The sequence below is a fragment of the Chlorella variabilis genome, assembly GCF_000147415.1.
Source record: "Chlorella variabilis unplaced genomic scaffold CHLNCscaffold_5, whole genome shotgun sequence".
Classification (NCBI taxonomy): domain Eukaryota; kingdom Viridiplantae; phylum Chlorophyta; class Trebouxiophyceae; order Chlorellales; family Chlorellaceae; genus Chlorella; species Chlorella variabilis.
This window is the reverse complement of record NW_005435083.1, coordinates 2,089,675-2,112,337: the sequence shown is the minus strand read 5'-3', so window position 1 is coordinate 2,112,337 and position 22,663 is coordinate 2,089,675. Positions and strand designations below refer to the sequence as shown.

At 66.0% G+C, this 22,663-nt stretch overlaps 7 protein-coding genes across 7 annotated transcripts in view; 5 read left to right on the top strand and 2 right to left on the bottom strand.

Moving 5' to 3' along the window:
- Window positions 1-3,190: 3,190 nt before the first annotated feature.
- On the top strand, window positions 3,191-4,433 carry CHLNCDRAFT_21329 (hypothetical protein; the record flags this gene model as incomplete). The annotated part of the gene is made up of 3 exons (XM_005849889.1): window positions 3,191-3,544; window positions 3,736-3,961; window positions 4,120-4,433. The coding sequence occupies 3 exons, from the start codon at window positions 3,191-3,193 to the stop codon at window positions 4,431-4,433; spliced, it is 894 nt and encodes a 297-aa protein (XP_005849951.1).
- A 455-nt stretch (window positions 4,434-4,888) lies between these two features.
- Window positions 4,889-6,502, bottom strand: CHLNCDRAFT_57343 (hypothetical protein; the record flags this gene model as incomplete). Its single annotated transcript, XM_005849638.1, has 6 exons — window positions 4,889-5,146; window positions 5,288-5,496; window positions 5,689-5,824; window positions 6,028-6,113; window positions 6,289-6,406; window positions 6,494-6,502. The coding sequence occupies 6 exons, from the start codon at window positions 6,500-6,502 to the stop codon at window positions 4,889-4,891; spliced, it is 816 nt and encodes a 271-aa protein (XP_005849700.1).
- Window positions 6,503-7,171: 669 nt separating this feature from the next.
- CHLNCDRAFT_57342 (hypothetical protein) lies at window positions 7,172-12,152 on the top strand (the record flags this gene model as incomplete). The annotated part of the gene is made up of 14 exons (XM_005849888.1): window positions 7,172-7,406; window positions 7,515-7,626; window positions 7,791-7,957; window positions 8,147-8,268; window positions 8,389-8,672; window positions 8,832-8,941; window positions 9,072-9,460; window positions 9,649-10,189; window positions 10,357-10,440; window positions 10,612-10,822; window positions 11,015-11,176; window positions 11,384-11,519; window positions 11,730-11,840; window positions 12,036-12,152. The coding sequence occupies 14 exons, from the start codon at window positions 7,172-7,174 to the stop codon at window positions 12,150-12,152; spliced, it is 2,781 nt and encodes a 926-aa protein (XP_005849950.1).
- Window positions 12,153-12,553: 401 nt separating this feature from the next.
- Window positions 12,554-15,456, bottom strand: CHLNCDRAFT_51167 (hypothetical protein; the record flags this gene model as incomplete). Its single annotated transcript, XM_005849637.1, has 12 exons — window positions 12,554-12,691; window positions 12,829-12,949; window positions 13,114-13,225; window positions 13,357-13,444; window positions 13,606-13,686; window positions 13,821-13,942; window positions 14,117-14,173; window positions 14,317-14,380; window positions 14,510-14,619; window positions 14,748-14,855; window positions 15,073-15,143; window positions 15,392-15,456. The coding sequence occupies 12 exons, from the start codon at window positions 15,454-15,456 to the stop codon at window positions 12,554-12,556; spliced, it is 1,137 nt and encodes a 378-aa protein (XP_005849699.1).
- A 661-nt stretch (window positions 15,457-16,117) lies between these two features.
- Window positions 16,118-18,379, top strand: CHLNCDRAFT_143301 (hypothetical protein; the record flags this gene model as incomplete). The annotated part of the gene is made up of 6 exons (XM_005849887.1): window positions 16,118-16,187; window positions 16,431-17,036; window positions 17,287-17,406; window positions 17,634-17,713; window positions 17,997-18,090; window positions 18,207-18,379. 6 exons carry the CDS (start codon window positions 16,118-16,120, stop codon window positions 18,377-18,379), a joined length of 1,143 nt encoding a protein of 380 aa, XP_005849949.1.
- Window positions 18,380-19,186: 807 nt separating this feature from the next.
- Window positions 19,187-21,799, top strand: CHLNCDRAFT_143300 (hypothetical protein; the record flags this gene model as incomplete). Its single annotated transcript, XM_005849886.1, has 4 exons — window positions 19,187-19,936; window positions 20,035-20,422; window positions 20,594-20,704; window positions 21,726-21,799. 4 exons carry the CDS (start codon window positions 19,187-19,189, stop codon window positions 21,797-21,799), a joined length of 1,323 nt encoding a protein of 440 aa, XP_005849948.1.
- Window positions 21,800-21,899: 100 nt separating this feature from the next.
- CHLNCDRAFT_143299 (hypothetical protein) overlaps window positions 21,900-22,663 on the top strand; it is a gene marked incomplete at both ends in the record, with an annotated part of 2,102 nt that continues 1,338 nt past the window's right edge. The window contains one exon of the mRNA XM_005849885.1: window positions 21,900-22,631. Within this exon, the coding sequence (XP_005849947.1) occupies window positions 21,900-22,631 (732 nt within the window). The remainder of the gene's footprint in view (window positions 22,632-22,663) is intronic.

Genomic DNA, 22,663 nt, shown 5'->3' with positions numbered 1-22,663 from the left:
GAGGGTGAGCCAGGCACGCACTGCTTGCTGTCAGCAGTCGTCCTTTGATCTCTGCATTCAATCCAAAGCAAACTTCCGCTGGAATAGGAGTGCCGAGTCCCCTGTTGACCTCCGGAACCCAAACAGACTATCGCCCCCTTCAGATCATCAGAGTCCCCGATTGTCCGGGCATGGTCATCTTCCTGCTGTCGCTTCTCAACCTTCGTTACGGCGTGTAAAGGCTCCAAAGATCCAAGGCGACGCTGCGCTGAGTTCAGACAGTCTGGCCTTGAAAGTGGTCGAGGGCTTGGGCGCTCCTGACGCAGCCCAGTGCAAAAGGCAGCTTGCCGGCCTTGCGAGGAGGGGCCTGTTGGCCCGCATTTGGGCGCAACGCGATTGGCCACTTGGGGATGGGGGCCTGCGGAAGCAAGCAGGTGCGTTCCCGCATGTTGCCAGACCGTTTGTGCGTGGCCTGGATGCCAGCTGACAGGTCGCCGCTGCTGATGCAGACGGTGGCCGACGCGCCGGCGGCCACCGCCAAGCCACGCCCCTTGCACTCCGCAGCAGCCACCCAGGCACATGGCTGCAGCATCAGCAATGGCACGCCGGAGCTGAGCTCAGACAGCCTGGGAGCCTTTGATGGCACCACCAGCAACAACACAACGACCCCGCCGCAGCCGCTGCCGCCGCTCCCGCTGCCCACTTTGCCGCGCGACACGGAGGAGCGGCTGGCCGCGGTGCGCGTGCTGCGACTGCCGGGCAAGGCCCCGGAGCCGCGATTGGACCTCATCACATCGTGAGCAGGCGGCCGTGGCGCCAGTGCCGGAGTGCCGCACCAGGGATCTGCTCCCCATCCTGCAAGCGCCCATCCCCATGCGCGAGCGCCGCCTTGCGTCTCGTGCATCTCTGCACCACACGCCCAACCCTCCACCGCTCCCCCCTTTCGCTTCTGCAGGCTGGTGAAGCAGCTGTTTGACACGCCCATCTCCGCTGTCGTCCTCATAGACGAGAATCTGCAGTTCATGTCCTCCCAGGGCGAGCTGCTGTGCAGCGGCCAGCGAGGCGGCTCCTCCCGCGACTGGCTGTTTGCCTTGGATGCCCCCTCGCTGCTGGTGGTGGAGGATGCGGCCCAGGATGCCAGGCAAGCGGCTTCGCAACTCCGACCACGAAAGCCCTGTTGCTGGCGGCAAGGACTAGGCTTGCCTCTCAACAGCACCAAGGCCGACACTCCGCCGCTTCGCGCTGGCCCGCCGCCGCTCCGCCTGCAGGTTCAAGGACGCTGCCTATGTGGCCGGCCAGCTACCCGTCGGGTTTTATGCCGGCGCGCCGCTGGTCTCCAGCGTGGACGGCCACCGCTACGGCACCTTATGCGTCATCGACTTCCGCCCGCGCACCTTCCCCCCAGACCGCTACCAGATGCTGTGCCACTTCTCTGAGATCTGCGTGCGCGAGCTGGAGCAGGCGCTGGTGAGCTTGGGAGGGCCGCCGTGCAGTGATGCTCTGGCCGCAGTACCACGCTGTGATACCCGCCATGGCCACTTGATCTTAGACCTTCGACGCGGAAGGAGCCTGTGGCAGGGCCTGCTGCAGGCAGTGGGTTGGCAGCAGTTTCTGGTCGTCCCCTGACGCCTTGCCTGCTCCGGGCTGCGCTGTTGCAGGCCCTGCAGTGGCAGCAGCAGGCGGCAGACACGCGCCTGCGGCGAGCCATCGAAGGCTTCCACGGTGGGTGGGCCCAGCAGCCTGGCTGCACCCCTGCCTGCACACACATATCGCTGGGCTGTCCGCTGCTGTGCGTCAGCCGTGCAAGTCGCTGGTGCTAGGACGCCGTGCCTGCCTGCCTGCCTGCCTGCCTGCAGAGGGGATTGCGCTGCTGGACCTGTCTAGCGCCGGCTGGCGCATGCTGCACTGCAACGACGCCTTAAGGGCGGCGGCGGGCATGCCGCAGCTGCTGGCAGGCGCCACCACCCGCGGCAGCGGCGGCGCCGACGAGGAGGGCGCCTCTGCCGCCGACTTCTGGTCGGTGTTTGGCCATGTTAGCGACGGTGCCAATGGCTCCCACAAGGTGAGCCAGCCGACCCTGGCCAGCTAAGGGACGGCTGCTGGGGAGGGGAGGTTGCATCCACAGCAGCCTCGGCGATGGCCTGTGCTGCTCATGGCTGTTTCCAACCCGCAGTGTCCACCCTCCTTCCTCCCGAACTGCCCGCAGGCTGCACTGGCCGCCATGGTGGCGGGCCAGGAGTTTGCTCTGTCTGTGCGGCCCAGCGGCAGCGTGGCCAGCAGCAGCGGGCAGGCGCCGGTGCTGCGGGTGGTGTTCAAGCCCGCAGACAGCGAGCAGCCGCAGGCCTGCACGCCCGCCGGGGGCATCCCCATGCCGGCAGGCGCCGTGCCGGCCGGGTGGCCTGTGGACAGCAGCAGCGGCGTCGGCGGGCCAGCAGGAGGCGCCAGGGATGGCAGCAGCAGGCCTCAGTACTATTTTGGGATCGTGCAGGCGGTTGAGAAGCAGGTGGTGCCCCTGGCTCGACTCCCCTCCAGCACCGGTTCAGGCTCCATGCATGGCTGGTTCCCCTCAGCTGTGGAAGCAGGCCGGGGAGAGGGCAGCGCACAAGGCGGCAGCATTGGCAGTGCCATGCGGCGCGACCTCAGCCAGCCGCTGCTGTCGCAGGTGGGCCGGCCGGCTGACAGCCAGGCTTGCCCTATCGGTGCAACCCCAGCATCTGGACGCTGCTCACACGCATGCACGCCCAAGGCGCTTGGCCTGCCCGCCCTGCGCTCCACTCCTCCCTCTGCCCTGCTGCTGCAGTGCGACTCCAGCGGCGTGCTGCCCTCCTTCTTTGCCATGCGTCCAGAGGTGATGAGTGAGGTGGTGCTGGGGCCCCTGATCGGCTCTGGCTCTGCGGGCCGCTGCTACCGCGCCCAGTGGCAGGGCGGCCGCGTTGCCGTCAAGATAATCGACTGCAAGTTCGACCCAGAGGCCGTCGCGGGCGGGGCGCTGTCCCCTGCATCGCCCTGGGATGCCTCCTGCCTCGACGATGCGCTGGGCAGCCAGAAGCCGGCGGCCGAGGCGGCCCTGGTGGAGGCGCTGCTGGCGCGCAGCTTGAGCCACCCCCACATTCTGACCACCTACTGCCACGCCGCCACCACCAAGCTGGTGCACTCGTCGGGGGAGTGGCGGCAGCAAGTGTGGATCATCCAGGCGAGTGTGCGCATTCTCATGCAAGCAGGAGCCACGCTGGGCAGGGACGCCCCCCGCCTTGAACAGCGCTGCACTAAGGTGCAACCCTTTTACCCTTGTACCCTTTCCCAACCACACCTGCCTTCCCCATGCGGGTGCCCCGCCGTGCTGCAGGAGTTCTGTGCCCGCGGCTCGCTGCTGCAAGCCATCGACAGCGGCGTGCTCAAGCTGCCCAACGGCGCGCCCAACCTGCCAGCCATCCTCACCGCCGCCCAGGAGATTGCCGGCGCGTGCCTGTACCTGCACCGCCACGACATCGTGCACGGCGACCTCACCCCGGGCAACGTGCTGCTGGCCACCAGCTCCCGGGACGCGCGGCGCTGGGTCTGCAAGGTATCCCGCGCCCAGCCCTGCGCCCCCCATGTCCGCCACGTCGCCGGCTGCTTGCGCACCACCCTGCCTTGCTTTCCCCATCAAGCACAGCTGACCCAGCAGCAAGCACAGCTGACCCAGCAGCAAGAAACCGCTGCCCATCCCACGGTTCTTCGTTCCCCGACAACCAACCAACTTCCACCCTGCTGCAGGTGGGCGATTTTGGGCTGGCCCAGATCATCCACCCAGATGCCACCGAAATCTACAGCTCCTGCTTCGGCACGCTGACGCACGCTGCGCCCGAGCTGGTGGTGGAGGGGATGCTCACCAAGGCCGCCGACGTCTTTTCCTTTGGCGTCATCCTGCTGGAGATGTACAGCAGCAAGCGCGTGTGGCGGGGCTACTCCTTCATGCAGATCCTGTCGGCGATCAGCGAAGGTAGGGGGGGGGGGGGGGGGTGCTTCAAAGGGCGCTTAGGTTGGCCATGGCCTGCTGTCATGGTGGCGTGGCGTGGATTGTAGAATGTGCATGCACAGTTTTGGTGTTGGCACGCCGCCGCCTCGCCACTTGTGTCTCCTGTGCCGCTGCACCTGCAGGCAAGCTGCCGTTTGTGATCCCGGCGGACTGCCCCGAGGCGCTGGCGTCGCTGCTGCACCGCTGCCTGCACACCGACCCCATGCAGCGGCCCACGTTTGACGTGGTGCTGGCAGAGGTGCAGGCCATGCTGCGCGGTGTGCCGCGGGCCATGGGTGCTGGCGCCCCGCCCCAGCCCACGTCTGTGAGCGTGCGAGGCCCCTCGTCCCCGGCTGGCCCGCAGCCCGCGCCCAAGCACGAGTCGCCCTTTGCACAGGCGGCCGTCACGAGAGCAGGCAGCGGGCCGCTCATCACCATGAGCGAGCCGCATGCATAGCTGTGCTGCAAGCGCGCAGCAGGCTCAGCGGCACGACCAACACAACCCCCCATGAACCATGGTACCATTCAACACAGAGAGGCATTGCCCACATTGTGCGAGTGTTTTCCCCCTCGATGGTATTGGGTGCACCCGGCAGAGGCGTGCCCTACCGCCATCCATTCCTTCCGTCCTGCCAATTTTGTGTCCCAAGCATGCCAATCTGGCGATGAACTGACCTGCCCCTATCGATTACTCGTCCCTGTTCCCCATCACTTTTTCGAGAGTTTTTTTCATCGCGAAGCATACAGCCCAACATTTTTGTTTCCCCTCTTTTCATTCTCAAATTTTGGAGCCTGCCCAGCACCACGACTCTTGTTTTGCAACCAAACATTTCATGATCGACCAGGGCAGGCTGCTCAGATTTTACACAGCAGTGTGCGTTGTGGATCCCTGCAACGCCGCCCAGCCCTGCGTCATGTAAGACCAAAGCTGGCCGCCGTGCGCTGCTGCACCCGCTGGCGTGCCGCTTCCCGCCTTGCCAGAAACTCCCGATCCTCCTTGCTGAGCTCCTTGCCGCTGCCACCAGCCGCGCTGCCATCCCGCTTGCGCTTGGCGTCCGCTGCTGTGCCTGCTGCGGCGCCTGCGCTGCTGCTGCCGCCGCGCGAGGCATGGCCCACGCCCTTGGCGCCGCCAATGGTGCCTTGGATGCTATGCAGCTGGTAGCCTCCCACCTGCAGCAGCCCCAGGCAGGTGCCTCTGTCAGGCCAGGCCATGTACAACGGGATGCCAGAGTGCACAGCCCACCATCAGGTGGAAACCACCCCCAACGTGCCAGGCTGACAGCTCTCCCGGCAGCCCGGCAGCTCTCGCACCTCTGAGAGTGGATGCTTGTTCACCACCCGGCTGCCTGCCACCGCATACTTCTGCCCTGCCACCGCTGCCGGGCCGCTGCCGCTGCTGCAGCGTGCTGCCGCTGGCGCTGCTGGCACCGGTGGCGGCTTGTTCATGACTTCGTATCGCGCCTCATGTGGCATGGTGGGCTTGTCGGTCCACTCCACTGGGTTCCCTCCATAGTACATGCCTGCACACAAAAAGCAGGGCCAGGTCTTTGTCACGCCATGCGAGGGACCAGGAGAGGTGGGGCGACGCACAGCTGCATTGAGTGGGCAGCAGGGCGTACAGAAGCGCCGCGTGATCCTGCCTGCCCGTGCCCCCCGGGCAGCATCGAAGCAGCGCGCTGGGTAGGTGCTTGCAGCCAGGCAGCAGTACCCACGTGTCTTGGTGTCGTAGTACCATCGATGTACCGCATTATAGTAGTACCCTGCCTCCACGTTGAACACCCACTCGCCCAGCCGCGCCTTGACCGCCTCCTCCTCTGCCTTACGGTCTGCCTTGTACTGCCGCTGGGCCTGCGGCGCACAGAAACCGGCAGCCGCAGCAGAAAGCAAAGGGTGGGCAGCGCTGTCGCAGGGTGCAGGCAAGGCAAGAGCGTGGGACATGTGGCGCCTCGCACTGCTGCCATCCGCCAACGCAGCAGCGTGCAGCATTGCAGCCGTCCGCCAGCAACAACTGCTTACGCCGAGCGGGCCCCGCGCCCAGGCCAGCCCCTCACCTCCTGCTCCACTCTGTCCATTGCAGCCGCCAGCTGTTCCTCGTCCCGCTTATCTCTGTCTTGCTTCTGCCGCATTTCGCGCAGCTCTGCATCAGACCGGGGCGGCGGCAGCAAGTGGTGGACGGTGAGGCTGCTGTGTTTTGTGGGGACAGGCCATGCGGTTGCCAAACAGCAACCACGCAGCGTTTTGGAAGTCTCAAGTGGTTGAGCAGGGGGGCAACCCCACTTGGCGGAACTGGCGGCAGGCTGGCGGCAACTCACTGCGCGCCACATTCTCCTGGTGCCCAGTGCCCCGCTCGTGCACCGCCCACGACTGGGCGGTGTCCTTGAGCCAGCACTTGCAGTACTCGCACCATTTGTTGCTCTGGCTGACCCAGAACTGCGGGCAGGAGGGGGAGGGATGGTGAAGGGGGGCAGGCAGCGGCGGTCGGCGGTGTGGAGAACCCACAGAGACGTCTCACCCCACCTCTGTCATCCTGACACTGCGCTGAGGCTAATAAGCGAGCCTGCAGGCAAAGCTGACGCGAATCGGAGCGCTTGGCGCGAGTAGCGGACTCTGTTCTGCAGCAAACTCAGCACCCGGTGGTTACTAAGGTGTCCGAGGTGCCGAGAGGGGAGCTCTCCAATTTTGCGTGTGCCCCGCTGGCGTGATGGGGCATGCGCGGCGATGTCCCGGCTCGACCTGCACAAGCACCTCATATAGCAGCACTGCATTGCATTCACGCCAGGGTCCTGCCCTGCCCTCCCATCGCATTGCAGGAGGCATGTTGTCGATGGTAGCCGCTCCTTGCACCGCCGAACCCTTTCTGCATTGCGAGACTGTCGGTGGGGTTGCACAGCTGCGCTGGATCTCGGAACAACACTGATCAGCAGCAATGGGTGACGCCCCTCCCCCGCCTCTGGAGGAGGCCCCCATGCCCCCAGCACCCTCTCCCAGCGGGCCACCTCCGCTGGAGGGAGGGCCGCCGCCCCTGGAAGAGGCCCCAGCCCCTGCGCCACCAGGTAAGCGGGGCGGCAGGGCGACTGAGCGGGCGCTCTGCATACTCCCGTGTGCTGCCGCCATTTCCCTGCCAGCGATGGCAGCTGCGCGCTGGAAGATGGGCACAAGGCCCACTGTTGCTATGCTGGATGCGCTGCAGGCCTGATGGCCAAACCGAAGCCGGCGACGCTGGCCTCCGCCCCGCCGCCGCTTGAACCGGCAGAGCCACCGCCGCTGGGCCCAGCGCCGTCGGCCACCAGGCCTGCGACTGCTCCCAATGGTGGTGCACCCGCTTCCGCACCAGCGCGGGCGGCGCCAGCTGCTGCAGCCGAGGTGGCCAGCCCTGAGGACATTCGCGCTGCTATTGTGGAGTATCTCCGGAAGAAGCCTGGCAACAAGGGTGAGCCTGCAGGCTGCCGTCCGCAGCTTGCCGCCAATGACCTTGCCTTTTGTGATGACATGGTGGCCGCGACTGCTCTGCCTGCCCATGTCCCTGCCCTGCCCGCAGATCTCCTCACCCGACTGGGGCTGTATCTGCGCTCCCGCAAGCTGTCGCCCGAGGGCCAGCTCAAACGCTTCATCCAGCAGCAGTGCTTGGGGCGGGTGGTGGTGCCAGACGCGTGAGTCCTGCCCTGACCCATGCACGGCCCGCTGGCAGTTACGCGCCCCTTGCTACCCCCGGCCTTGCGTCTGTTGTTTTTCGGTTGCGTCGCCTCACTGGTTTGAAGTGTGTGCTCCAGTGGGACCAACCTTGTGCCCTGTTCGGCTGATCCGGCTGCTGCAGCAAGGCAGGAACTGACATGGTGCAGCTGGCAGAGGCGGCGGCCGCAGATGCAGCTGCCGCACAGCGGGAGCGTGAACGCGAGCGGGAGCGTGCGGCCGCTGAGGCGGCGTCCACGCCGGCCAATGCAGACGCGGCCAGGCGCCCTGCCTCTGCTGGCGAAAGCTTTGGTGAGCAAGCAGGGGAATCAACAGTAGGCATGGCAGGGGAGCAGCAGAAGCAGAGAGGGCAAGGGAGAGGCGGTAGAAGCAAGCTTGGATGTGCTGTGTTGCTTGCTTGCCTGCCACAAGGCCGCAACTGGATCCCGCTTGACTCCTGCTGCTGCCTCTCTTTTCTGACGGGCCATCCCTCCGGTGCAGACCCGTCCTGGCTGGAGGAGCAGCTCATGCAGCAGTGTGTGGAGCTGCAGAGGAGCGGCGTGCAGCCCACGCTGCCGCTGCTGGGCAGCTTCTGCATCGAGAAGCTCAACTTGCAGATGAGGGTGCGGCTCCCTGCCCCGCCCTGCCCTGCTTGCCCATTAACACTGGTGAATGGCTGGCCGGCACGGTGATTTCTGGCAGCATTGCTCGTGCTGAGGTTGTGGCGGTTTTTGTGCCTGCAGGGGAGGCTGAAGCCGTTTCTAGAGCGCCGCTCGCAGCTCTGCACGCTGTCAGACGACGGGCGGCAGCAAGTGCAGCTGACGGCTGCCGGCACCACCCTGGGGGGTGGAAGATTAGGCAGCAGCGAAGCAGCAGCCTCGGCGCCGCTGCTGGGGCAGGTGGCTGGCAGCCTTCCCGGCAGTAGCAGTGCCGCGGGAGGTGGCGGCGCCGCCTCCACCGACCAAGTGGCAGCAGCAGTGATGCCGGGTGTGGCGGCAGCGCAGTCGGCAGCAAAGGATTACAAAAAGTGAGGGCTTGAGCAGCTGGCCGGCTGGCTGATAACAGGCACGAGCTTGACATGCTTCTGTGGCCTGCCCCCGCTCCCAGGCTGCCCTATCAGCCCGGCCGCATGCCCCTCCCTGCCGCTCATCACCTGCTGTCGCTGATTACTGCTGGCGGTGCGCAGGTGGGACGTGCTGACGAAGGAAATCTTCCAGTTCGTGAAATCTAAAGGCGTGGCCACCTACAACCAGATAGACGCCCACATCAAGGCCAACTGTGCAAAGCTGATTGCAGGTTCAGCACGCTACCTCACCGCATGCCAGCCATGCCCTTTGCCCAGGCTGCACCCATGCTGCCCGAAGCGCTGCCCCCAACTCTTGCTGCCCGCCCCGCCCGCTCCACCTGCCTGTCCGCCCACCTGCAGGCACCGGCATCCCGTTGAATCAGTGGAAGAGCCAGTTCTTCCTACACAAGCGGCGCAACATCTTCAGGCTGCAGGGCCCCGTGGTGTCTCTGAGCAGCTACATTCCAGACAGCACGGAAGACGGCCCCAGCGTGCCGCCGGCAACCCTTGCCGGCTCCCCAGCGGAAGAGTTCCCGCCTCTGCCTGGCGCAGCAGCAGCTCCGGTAGCTGGGACGGCTGCCGCCGGTGCGACCGCTGCCATTGGCAGCAGCAGCGGCAGCGGTGGCAGCACCACGCCCAAGGCAGGGGCATCGCCGGCGGACAACCCTCTGCTGGCAGCATTTGCCGCCGAGCGGCGGATGCTAGAGCAGCTGAGGGATGATGTGGAGGCCAAGCTGGCATCCTTCAAGGTGTGGCGCATGATGCTGGCAGGGAAGGGGTGTGCTGCCTGGCAGGGGCCTCGCGCCGAGGTATCCCACCCTGTGCTTGGCGTGTAGCAGCCTGCAGGGCGGCGGCGACTGTCCTGCCAAGCGCTTCGCTGACACTTCCTGTGCTGCCGCGGGCTGGCCCTGTCGCTGCCTCTGCCTGCCTGCCGCAGGCGCTGTCGGAGCTGCAGAAAGAGAACTCTGGGCTGCGCGCGGCTTGTGTGACGCTGGGGCGCGAGCTGCTGTCTTTCAAGTCTGAATTTGCGGCCTTCCAGCAGCAGACGGTGGCAGCGCTTGCAGTGGTCAGCCCCGGCGCGGCCGCCATGCTTCTGAATGGCGGCGGCATGGGAGCAGGGGATGCCGCCATGTCACCTGCCATGTCACCCGTGATGGGAGCAGGAGGGACAGATGAAGCAGCACAAGAAAAGCAGCAGCAGCAACAGCGGCAGCAGCAGCAGGAAGATGACAGCGGTTTTGCGGTCTCCTATTCGTCCGGCGATCAGGCAGCGGCGGCCGCAGCAGCCACGGGGCCCGAAGAGGCGCAGGCAGCTTCCGGGGCGGCCATGCCACTGCCGCTGCCACTGCCGATGCCGGCACACATGCCCGCCTCGGCGCCGCTGGTTGGCGCTCCGGCGGAGCCGAGCATGGCTATGCCGAAAGGCGAGATTGTGCTGGTGGGGGGGCACGACGGCGGCTCCTGGCTAGACTCTGTAGGTGAGCAGGGCCCAGGCTGGGCGCCCGGACGACATGGCTTGCTTTGAAGCACCTGCAGCTGCGCGGCGAGGGTGCTGCACCGCACCGCGCCCCCTGTCCTCGTGACTCATGGCTGGCCATTGTTTGTGTGCTGCCTCCCTCCATCCCCCCTCCAACCTTCAATGCAGACTACTTCAGCCCCAGCGAGCGTGTGTGGGCCAGCCTGCCCCTGCTGGGCCAGCCACGCAGCTTTGCCGCCGCCGTCGGCACAGGTGCGGGCCGTGCCGCTGCTGCAGCCGCCCACTCAATCCCTGTGCTGCTTGTCCTGCAAGCTCACCCACCCACCCAGCCTACCTGCCAGCTGTCCTCGCTACCTACCTGCCACACTCGCCTCTATGCCCACCCGCCTGCTCTGTCCCGCCCTGACCCTGCCCTCCCTGCAGCCGCCGAAGTGTTTGTGGCGGGCGGCGGCAACGGCGTGGAGTGGTTTGACAGCGTCGTGCGGTACGACCGCCAGGCGGGGCTCATGGGCGGCTGGGTGGAGCTGGCGCCGCTGCAGGTGGCGCGCGGCAGCCTGGCGGCGGGGGTGGCCAACGGCTACCTGTTTGCCTACGGCGGCGGCAAGCCCAAGGAGCAGTACAATGTGGTGGAGTGGTGAGGCGTTGTACTGCCATCTGCCCTGGCCCTGGCGTGCACGCGTACTCGCCAGCCTCCCCTGCTGTGCTCCTGCTGTGCCGCGGGCCTTTCCACCGCCCAAGTCCACAGCAGCTGTATACAAGATGTCCAGCTTCTTGTGCCGCTCGCAGCCCCACGCTGCGCCTGTGTGCCCCCTCCCCCCACCCGCAGGTACGACCCTCAGTCCAACCGCTGGCTGCCCGGCCCGCCGCTGTCGCGCAAACGCTTTGCGCTGGGCGGCGCGGCGCTAGACGGCGTCATGTATGCTGTGGGCGGCTACGACGGCGTGTCCTACCTCGACTGCGCAGAGCGGCTAGACCCGCGCAGCGACCGGTGAGGCGGCCTGGGGCTGGTGACAGCGTGTGGCGCGTGCGTGTGTGTTGTTGGGGCAGCCAGCGGGCGCATGCACGCCATGCTCTATGCATGCTGTGATGGTGGAAGCGAGGCGGTGCTGCCTGGTTTCCGACCGACCGACACACACACACACACACACACACACACCATGCCCGTCGCCCCTTTGCCCCACTGTGCCCTGTGCAGCTGGGAGGCGCTGCCTGGCTCGATGGCCAGCAAGCGCGGCGGGCACTCGGTGGCGGCGGTGGCCGGCCGGCTGTATGCCCTGGGCGGCTTCAACAGCGTGCAGGCCATTCCACACTGCGAGGTGTTTGACCCGCGGGTGAGGCGCCGCCGGAGCTGGCGGGGGTGCAGGCTGCTCGCTGGATGCGTGGCCAAGCCCAGGGCATGCACACATGCACAGCACCGGCCAGACCCAGCGCTCGCTGATGGTTGCGCCGGCTTGGCCCCAGCATGCTGGTTCATGCACGGACCCTGCCCACCCACCTCCTGGCTCACCTCCCTCTCCCTCTCGCCGGCCCTGTGCCTGCAGATGAACGCCTGGCGCTCGATAGCAGACATGGCTGATGCCCGCGCCTATGGCTCTTGTGCCGTGCTGGGCTCCACTGTGTTTGCGGTGGGCGGACTGCAGAGCGACATGCAGGTGCGGCTTGGGGCCAGGGCATGTGGCGGGCCTGTGGCGCCAGGCAGCGAGAGGCCTTGCTGCACCTCTGCTGCCATGCCTGTCCATTCTGCTTGCGCTCCAGAGCACGCCTCCCAGAGCATGCTGCCTCCCACCCCCTGCCTACGCCACCACCGCCCCACATCTGCCCGCTGCTGGCCCCACCTCTCTCTGCAGACACACGCCATCCTGCTTGAGTCCTACAACCCGACCAGCGACTGCTGGGAGCATGTGGAGCTCCCTTCCAATGCCAACCCACGCCGCAGCTTCTTGGCCGCATGCGGGCTGGAGTAGGCAGCGCCAGGGGTGGCGGATGCAGCTGCGCAGCAGATAAGGAGTGCAGAGCTTGCTGCCTTGTGTGCGAGGAAAAGAGAGAGATACATCATGCAGTCCGCCTTACATGTTGTGCTTTGCATGTCTGGAACGGTGGCGAAAGAATGAGCAGCAGGTGTTGAAACTGAAATACATGGCACGCCAGGCCAGGGTACTGCGCAGGCGACAACAAAGGTGCACAGACAACACAGGGGTTGGACAGCAATACGCCCAGCAGCGGGCAAGGCTGCCCAGCAGAGGGAAGCCTGCCGTCCACAGGCACTGAGCAGGGCGTGAAGCAGGAGCAACATGTAGCAATTGAATCCGGGGAAACAGGGGACTGCATGCGCAGGTGCCAGTAGCGGCATGGGCGCCGACTGTCGCTAGCCTCTGCTGCTCAGCGGCGTGCCGCCCGAGCCCGCCAGGGCTGTGCTGCTGCTGGTGCCGCCCATCTTGCTGTCTTGCAGCAGGCGTGTTGACTCCTCGTCCTGCACTGGCACCATGCTGATGCCGCCGCTCTTCTGCAGGCCGGGGAAGGCGAAGAGACACAGCGCTCGCATGTGGACAGGAGTTAGAGACACAACGGCCTGCATGCGCAGCAACAGCACCACGGTTTCATCACCCCCACCCAGCCCCATGCCCGTCCCGGCGGGCTCACACTTGACGCCGCCGGCGCCCTGGACGCCGCCTGCATCTCCTGCAGCTTCCTAAAGTTGTAGAAGCACACTGCCGCAAACGCCAGCCCATACCCCTCCAGGTTCATCGCCGTCACCGGCGCCCTGCGGTAGCAGGCGAGGGAGCGCATGCGTGAAACTTCAGGGGCCATCGACGCAGGCGGGCACACCTGCTGGGCTGCGTGCCCAGCGCGCCTCTCCCCGCCCACTGCATGCCCCTTCCCCTGCCCCCTCTTGGCTCCCCACAGCCCTCAGCTCGGCCGGCTCACTTGTAGATGAGGTATGAGAGGAGGATGAGGATCCAGTCCTTGACCACCCCCGCCACGTTCATGGTCAGCGCAGACGTCTTGCCGATCAGCAGGAAGACGGCCATGTTGAGGCCTGCGATGCGCGCAGTTGGCAAGCGGGGACGGGGCGGAGGGGATGGCAGGCCCGGCGGGGATGGTGGAGGCCGCAGCAGGCTCCGCAGCAGCGCAGCAGAAGCAGCGCGGAAGGCGTCCACCGAGGCTCACCAAAGGCGGCCCCCGCGTTTGTGAGGAAGATTAAGGGGCTCAGCTTGACGCTGGTGTCGTTGATGATCTTGGGCAGCTCGATGAAGGCCTGGCAGGACAGGGGCCAGTGTCGGGGGTGTGGGTCAAGAGGTGGGAATAAGCACGGAGATGTAGACGCATAGAGCACTGTGTCCACGCTGCAAAATTGGCAGCCGGGCAGGGACAGGGAGGCGGCGGGTGGGAGTAGCAGAACCGCGGCCTGGCGCTCACAAAGGGGACGCAGAGGAAGGCGAAACAGCAGGGGGCGATGAGGTAGAGGGTTGTGATGGGGTTGAGCTTGATGCCGCGGCGCTGCAGAGAGGGAGCATGGGGGAGGACAGGGGCAGGAAGGGGGAGTGCGGGCGAATCAAGGTGATGAGCGGCAGAATCAACGCTTCCGCTTCCGGCGCAGGGCTGTGCCACCAGCCACCAGCACCGCACTCCACCCACAGTCTGCCACATCCAGCCATGCTCGCCTGCAGCAGGATCTGCACCAGGGTGAGGCGCATGGACTCTGTGGCCACGCTGGACATCTGCAGCACCACCCCGATCCAAATGAAGTTGATCTCTGCAGGGCGCCAGGGGGCGGCATGCCACGCCAGCGGGCGGGTCAGCAAGCGGGCCAGCGACAGCCGGCAGCACCGCAGTGCTTCCCCAGGGATAGGACAGAGACGGTTTGCCACACGCTTTGTTCCACAGCCCTGCGGCGCACGCCAGCAGCACTGCCACCAACGTTGCTCACCGCCGTACGAGGCGATGGCGATGCCGGTGCCGATGACAAGCATGTTGAGGAGCCGCGCTGCAGGGCCGGGGCAGGAGGGCAGGGCAGAGGGAGCAATGCAAGTGAGCAGGAGGAGCTGGCGGCTTCTTGGCATTGAAAGCAGCGCAGTTTGCCCTGGCGAGGCGAGCAGCTGGCTGGCTGGCCGACAGTGGGCAACTCACGGATGGTGAAGTATTCTGTGCCAAACATGCACCCTACCGCAAACACGGCCACGGGCATGGACGCCTGCACCGCAGGATTGCCACCACAGTTGAGAAGAAACAGGCAGGCAAGCGTGGATGCAGTGCAGACCTGGGTGCCTCCAGCCCTCCTGGCCCAGCCACGAGCCAGCCTGCCGCGGCATGACCCACCCACCTTGAGCATTTGGATGAACGAGACTGACAGGTAGACGTATGCGGCGTTGCCCAGCCAGAGGGTGCCGGCGTACAGGAAGCCGATGGGCACGATGGTGCGCACATACGTCTCTGCAGCACAGTCCCCACGCAGGGCACGCAGACACGCCATGAGCGAATGTGCACCGCTCCACGCCTCGGCCAGGCGCCTGCCTCGGCGGACGGCATCCAGTTCTCGTCAGGTGCCACCCCATCCGCACCTGCGTTCATCTTCACAGGCTCAACATATCCGGCCCTGATGATGAGCGATGCCAGGCCGGCGCAGAAGAACATGTGCCACATTGTGAGCGCTATGGGGTAGGGGAAGGCTGCGCACAAGTGGGGGGAACAGGGGCGAGCGGTCAGGGCCAGTTGGCACAAGCGGGCGGCTTGCTTCGGCAGCAGACGGCCGCCGCAGCTAGTCTCAGCCTCCATTAAGCGGCTGCGATGCAAACAGGATGGCAGCCGCCACAACCAGGCACTGCACGCCAAGGAGCCACCCTCGACATGCAGGCCGTGCTTTCCGGGTGTTTATAGGGAGCTCACCGTAGTATGCCAGCACCCATTTGTTGTACAGGATTACTGCCGCGCTCAGGGTGATCCACAGGAACACATACCTGCGCTCAGGGCAGCACCGAGGGGCGCTTGGCGGAGGCGAGCGGCAGCGGCAGCAGGACCACAGGCGGCAGGTGGCGGCCGCCCTACTGCCGGCTGTCGGGCGGGTCGCTCGAGCCCTGCTTGCTCCTTGGGCGGCCCTCACAAGCAGGCGGGGGCTGCTGTCCGCGCGCCCAATGGGCCCCCGCCAGTCGCCAGCGGCAGCCGGCTCCATCACAACTCGCTGCCGCAGCACCCGCGGGTTGCTCACCCGTAGGTGATCGCTATGTGAACCCACAGGGCCTGGCTGCTCCCCTTGTCTTTGTTCTGGCTCATCGTGTGCAGACGCTCGCAAGGGCCCGCCGCACACACAGCCTCCTGTCTTCCTTGTTTCACAAAGGTCTGAACGGAGTCGCTCTGAATGGAGTCGCCAACCCTCGCCTCTCTCCCCCCCGGCCTAGTCGGCAGGGTGGACGCTCCCACGATCCGAGAAAAGTAAAATGTTGCAATTGGGGACATCTGAGCAGACCGAAAGAGCGGGAGTGAGGCTCATGAACCGCAAACGATAGATATTGCCTGCGCCTCGGGCGGGCGCACACCGTGTGACGGTATGGACGGGGCGGGCGGCAACGCTGCCGGTGCATGTTGCCTTGTAACAAATATCGGCATCTGCGCAGGTCTGTCCACTGTCACATTTTCCAGAGAGCACGCTCAGGGAGCGCCACGGGACTGAGATGGCAAGGTACAGCGACACGGCGGCCGCTCCCGCGCGGCCATGTCCACATGTGGCCAACCCATTACGCCATGAAGTCCACAGCTCAGAGTGTCGCCTTTGCTGTGTATGAGCACTTCCCTGAACAGGTTTGCTGCCGAACAGTCGTGCCCCTTCCATCTCCGCGCCTCCTGCTCAGCACAGCACTCGTCGCACGGTGGGTGGAATTGGAGGTTCCGGCTCGAGCATTCAATCAGCCTCCCTTTGATCACAAAAGTTGCAGCTATGGCCGCACTCACCGCTACGAGGCTGGCGGGCCTGCGGGCAGCGCCCCAGAGCACCGCCCCCTCCCATGGTGCTGGCAGGGCTGCGGCCCGCGCTTTGCCTACCCGCGCTGTGCCTCCCCGTGCCACACTGGATGAAAGATTGGCAGGCAAGCTGGGCGGGCTGGTCCACACAGACCACATGGGCACCCACATGGAGCTTCAGGCGCACCGCGCCAGCCTCCCTCCCTACCCCCCAACAGGGGAGCAAACGATTGGCAGCAGCTGGCATCGACATGCTGCACCCATGTCCCCCACTGGCCTGCTGCCTGCAGTGAGCCTGGCCGGTGTGGCTGCCAGCCTGGGCGCCGTGGCCGGCGCCGCGCGCGCTGACGAGGCAGCCGTCGATGCGGCTGCTGCCGAGGCGGCAGTCACTTCGGCGGTGCAGGCCGCCGAGGCAGCTGTGGAGCAGGTGGCAGAGGCTGTGAAGGACGCTCCCAACTCCACGCTGGCCGAGGCGGTAGCAGAGGCCACCGCCGCGCTCAAGGATGCAGAGGCGGCGGTGACCGCGGCGTCCGCCCCAGACGGCGCCGTGGCGGCGGCCGTTTCCGAGGCGGCGGTGGCGATGAAGGAGGCGTCTGCGGCTGCAGCCAGCGCCGGCGCAGACGTCGACATCCTGGCAGCGCTGGCGGCGGCCACCGCGGCGGTGCAGGAGGCCACGGTGACGGCGCTGGAGTCGTCGGGCGTGGATGCGGCCGCGGTGGCGGCGACCGCCGCGGCCGGCGCGGCCACCGCCACCTCCTTTGCGCAGACCGCCTACGCCTTCCTCACCACCACCGAGCCCTCGGTGCTGGCCGAGGATGCGCTGGCAGCGATCGTGGTGGCCTACCTCACGCCCCCGCTGGCCAAGGCAGGCCTGAACGCGGCGCGCGGATACTCGGGTGCGGCGCTGGTGGGGGCCAGCGCAGCGTGAATGGGCTGCCGCCGCTGCTGCCGCTGCTGCTGCTGCTCCTGCTGCTCCTGCTGCTGTGTAGGCCTGCGGCTTGCGTGTGCTGCTGCCGCTGCTGACCGGCAGGCAGGCCGCGCTGCGCAAGGCGCCAGCGTTTGGAGCGCGGCGCCCGCGTGCCCGGCGGACAGGCGTGTGTTTCGGCACCTGAGCACGCACCGCACCCTGTGCGCTGCCCGGTGCAGGCGACGTGCTGCCCACCTCCGCCCTGGACTGCCTGGCCTCCGACGGCAGCAGCATGCTGGTGGACATCCGGGCGGCGGCAGACAAGGAGAAGAACGGCGTGCCAGACCTTCCGGACAATGGTGCGCCACGCCGCCACCCTGGGCTGCCGGCCTTGTGGTTGCCGTTGCTGGGCGCCGGGCTGGGCAGGCTGGGCAGGCGTCAGCCTCGGCACGGTGGTGGCTTGCAGGCTGCAATGCGCAAATTGGCCTGTACGGGTGCAGCAGCGTCCAGGGCCTCTCCCCTCCGCGGTGCCAGCCAGCCAGCCTCACCCGCCCCCTGCCCACCTACGTCTCCCTCCCACCTGCAGACAAGCTGGTGGAGCTGGAGTATGTGAGCCTGGAGGGGGCGGATGACGACCTGCGCAACCCCATGGGCGTCTGCGCTGAGGTGGGTGCAAGTGCGGTGCTCTCGTGCGTGTACAGGCATACAGTTTGCTTGCCCGCGCAAACAGATAGTCTGCCTGTGTGGGCAAGCGGTGTGCACACCGCTCGCCGCAGCACTGCTGCGGGCAGGGAGGCTGCGCCTCTTGCATGGATTGCATGGACGACGACAGTCGGACTGCTTGCAGTTTGCGTGCGCTCCTGGTGCATGTCGCGCTCGGCAATGTGCTGGACCAAGCGTCTGGCCTGCTCCCCTCCCGCCGCCTGCCTGCCTGCCTGCCTGCCTGCAGTCCACCGCGGTGCAGATTGCGGCGCTCAAGAGGCTCAACCGCGGCGCTGTGCTGTACCTCATGGACGAAGCGGGCTCCGGCCCCGCCAAAGCAGGTGGGTGTGCTGACCAGGCCGCTCCAGAGTGGAATGGCCAATGGCCGGTGAATGCGCTCCCGGCGAGACAGCCATGGCGCCGAACCCCTCCACACGTTCCCCCTCCCGTGCCGCAGTTGCCAAGCAGCTGCGCGCCCGCGGCTTCAGCAAGGTGTATGTGATCTCCGGTGGCGCCGCCTCCTGGACCTCCTCCAAGCTCAGCACGCGGCGGTGGAAGTCGCCCTCGGCGCTGCTGCCGCCGGGCAGCCAGTCCAAGGTGGTGGAGTCCAAGGCTTCCGTCATGGCCTGACACAGCCTGGCCATGGCCGCCGCGCCGAATGAATCCTTGCATCGGCGGGCGCGCTCGCCTCGCCCAGTATGCTGCTTTTCGAGTCGATCTTTCGCTGTTCCTTAGGCAATCGTCTGTGTACACTACATCCCAATTGCGTAACACTCTCGCATCCTGCTGTTGCCTGTTTGCCTGCCCCAAGTCGGGCACCGCTCGAGGCGGAATTGAGTTCCTGCCCAGTTGCCGCTGTGCATTTGATCACATCGCACCGTTTCATTTACATTTCGTTGTCGCTGCGCTACGAGGTGTAATTCCTAGTGCCACATGAACTTGAGGAAGGAACCCTCAACGCAGCAACGGCGGCGGCTGTGGTGGCTGGCTGCTGCTTTCCACCTCTCGCCCTAGTGCTGGTGCAGCACACCTACCACTCTGTTCTGCCCCCTCCTTTATTGCCAGGGCACAATATCCTGGCAGGCAGGAGGTTAACTTGGCAGCCTCGCTCATCCTGACGTCTTCCATCCAGCCCCAACCGAGCAGACCTGCCCAGCAGGCCACCCCTCTCCTTAGAGAGCGGCCAAGGTGGCAGAAACAGGCACGATCGGCCTGGTGAGTGGGGATAGGCCTGCTCGCCCTGCGCCAGGGCTGTGCAAATCCTGTGCCACAGAGCTCCAAGCATGCACTGCCAGCTGCTGGGCAGAGCGCTGGTTGCCACTGGTGGTGCTGGTGCAGCTGCGGCGCCCGCCGCCGACTTGCCGCCGCTCGTCGCCTGCCCCCGCCTGCAGGGCAGCACCTATTCCCTCGTTCAGCTTCCAGGCCATGCCGCCCAGCATGCAGTCCCTGCCCGAGGAGCTGCAGGGGCGCATCCTTGAGCTGGCAGGCCAGCAAGCCGGGCCATCTGTCACGCTCGTGTGCAAGCACCGCCTGGTTTACAGTCAGCCTGGGCTGTGGCAGCAGGTGGCAGTCCTCGGCAAGGATGCTCGACAGCTTGGCAGCGCAGAGGACAACTGGTGGCACCGCAAGTTGGCGCTGCTGCAGCGTGTGCGTGGCGCGGTCCGAGCAGCTCAGTTTGAGGGGCCTCCAATCGGCGTTGAAGCAGCGTCAGCGCACGCCCTGCCAGACGGAATGCAGCTGGCAGACTTGGTTGGTGCTCTGGATCCAGCCGCCCTGACAAGCCTGACCTTCAGCCAAAAGGCAGAGCTCTCGCCAGCGGCTGCCCACGGCATTGTGTGCTGCACCCGGCTGCGGCCGCTGGACCTCAGTGTGCTCCCCTTCCCGCTGCGGGAGGAAAGCACTGCTGTGCTGCAGCAGCTTGGCAGCCTGCAGCAGCTGACGCTATCTGCGCAACACCTGCCAGCGCTGTTGCTGCACGAAGGTGTCGCGAGCTGTTTGCTGCACCTGACGGGCCTCACATTGAAGAGCGATGCGGAGCTGCCTTCCACACAACCACTCACAGCGCTGACACGGCTGCAAAAGCTGACCATGCGGCAGGCTAGTGCCGGCGATACTGGCCTGCAGCTGCTGCCCGTGACAGCCTTTCCAGCCTTGAAGGCGATGAGCTATATTGCACGACATTTTCAGGTGAGTCCCTGATGGCCTTTCTTCTGCACTCTCTCCTGCACCAAGGTGCATCAAACTGAAATGCCAGGGCATGCGTTCAAAACCTGCTGCACCTCCAGGTGTCTGGGGCCACGCTTTCTTCCAAACATCAGCAGGGGAATATGCTTCTGGATGTGGAGCGCCGGTCTGACAGCTCTGTCAATGGCTGGGGCTTCCACCTGAGTACCGCAGCCCTGGACAGCGCGGGGCTCCTGCCCGCAGTGTTGCGCACTCTGGGCTTGGCGGGCGGCGACCTGGCCTCCATCATGCTGCTTTCCTGCAGCGTACAGTCGACGGCTCTCAGCCTGGGCCAGATGGCATCCAGCGTCACTAAAGTCTTCATTTCCGATGCTCATGCCACGGGAGGCGATCAGCTGGGCTCGGCGCTGGATGCACTGCTCGGCAGCATGCCCACCCTGCAGTTCGCAATTGTTAAGAGCTGCGACCTGTCCCACGGCCTGCCCACCAGTCATGTGCAGATCAGCAGCCTTCTGTCTCTGAAATGCACCAATTGCCAGCTGACTACTTTGCCCAGGGGGCCTTATCTTGCAGGTATGTCGGGTGCACGAGTGGCGTGCAGCCGTGCACCCTGCATCTGCTCATGCATCTGACAGGTTCAAAGCAATCTGCCTTGTGCAGGCCTGTCAATCCTGGCTCTCAACGACAACATGCTGCGGGGGGCGCTGCCAACCTCGCTGCGGACTGCCAAGAAGCTTCTTGTGCTGGACCTGAGCAACAACCTCGATTTTCGTATGACCCTTCTGGACGTTTTGGTAACGGGCTGTATGTCGCAGCTGAAAGCCATCAATATTTCTGCCGACAGCCTTCCTGGCAGAGTGGCAGCATTCCTGGCTTTTTGCGCGCCCCATCTCGGCATTCCGATTCTCCAGGCCATGCCTCTTCGCAAGCGCACCATGTCTGTGCTAGAGGGCATCGCCGCCCTGCTCTGTGTCACATTCATCTTCCAGCTTTGGATTCGCACTTTGCTGTCGATTCGCACTTTGCTGTCGGTTGCCAGCTGGCACGAACTGACGGAGTGTCTCACCTCAGGCCGGTTCGCTCCCATCATGCTGCCGCCAGTGAGTTTCATCTACACTTTTCTCTTTGTGATGCTGAATATGCACATGCTTGCCATACTCTACTGATAAGCGAAGTCGCCCTCGTGTAAGCTGCGCTGCCTGCTGTCTTTATCGACGATCGGTGGCTCCTTACAGTGGCGCGCTATTCGCTGCCGATGTCCAGCTTGGTGAACCAGCGGGGGCGGAGGAGAAGGCGACCGGGCACCCGCCGCCTGCCAGGCACCGCAGGCCAGCGCTCGCCGCCGCCGCTGCCGCTGCCATCCAGCACGCGGTTGGCTCAGGGCGGCGGCTGCCAGGCCAGGCCTTCCGGCGGCATCGCCGTGATCCTTGCGACCTCGACACCGACAGCTGCAGCTGGCGATGGCCAGCGCCGTAATTAACACCCGGCAATATTAGAATGTCGTTGTGCAGCAAGGGCCGCAGTCCAGAAGGTGCACAACGACCTTGGACGACAGCGACACAGCGGCGGCGGCGGCGGCGGCATGCGGCATGCGCAGCACAAGGGTCTTGCATTGCCACTGATCATATCTCCCCTGCCTGCTGCAAGCAAGGCAAGGCAGCTGCAAGCTCTGGGGCTTCATTTCCACCCCTCTGACGTGTCTTGGCAACACACTCCCAATCTCCCTTCTTGTGTCGTTCCATCTCCTCCCACGTATGCAGCTCCATAGCTGCTCAGGCCTGCGCCCCTGCAGCTGAGGAGCGGGACCCAGAAGCCTCCCTGCAGCCTGGGGGACTGCACAGCCCCCTGGGAGCCCCGCTTTCGTGACCAGCACACCACCAGGGCGCTCACCAGGCCTGCAGGCGGCCTGCAAGCTGCCCGGAGCTGCACCTAGTCCACGGCTGGCCGACCCAGAGCAGCAGCAGCTATGGCAGACGCCAGTGAGCAGAGGGGGACGGCCTTTGAAGCAGACGGGCAGCAGGGGGGGCTGCAAGCTTGGCTGGCCCAGCAGCTCGGCGCCGCCGAGCATCTGGACAGGTGCACGCCGGGTCCTGGTGTGCGCACGCCTCCCGCCGTGGCCTGGCCGCCCACGGCAGGCAGCGCCGCCTTTGCACCGCCCACCGCCTCCCCCTGCCTGCTGCTGGCGGGCCATCCCGGCGCCAGCGCACAGCCCCACCCGCTGCTGTCGGCGGCTGTCGCCGCACTGATGCCGCTGGCTATGGGCGGCGCTTGCAGCGCCGGCGGCGAGTCTCCGCTGCCGTCGCCACCCTCACCCGGCCTGCCCAGCCCCGGGCCCTGGCCCGCCCTAACCGATGACAGCAGGCACAGCCTGCAGCTGCAAGCGCCGGCGGGGCAGGCGCTGATGCAGCCGCCACAGCCCGACGGCGGCGATGGCCTTCTGACTGAGACGGGGCCGCTGCTGCCCCTGCTGGCCGCCGCGGCCGCCGCAGGCGCCGCCGCAGACCAGGCGCCGGCCTGGCAGCCTGCCTCACGCCCAGCAGCAGCGGCGGCAGGGGCATCGACGGCGGGGCATGGGCCGCGGCACGCTGCCGGCCCCGCAACTGGCGGCAGGCAGGAGGTCGGGCAGCTGCCCTTCCGCCCCCACGCCACCCCCAGCATCCGTGCGGCGATGGCGGCGCGGCTGCCCAGCGGGCTGGCTGTGCGGGGCGCCCGCACCCCAGCCTCCTCCAA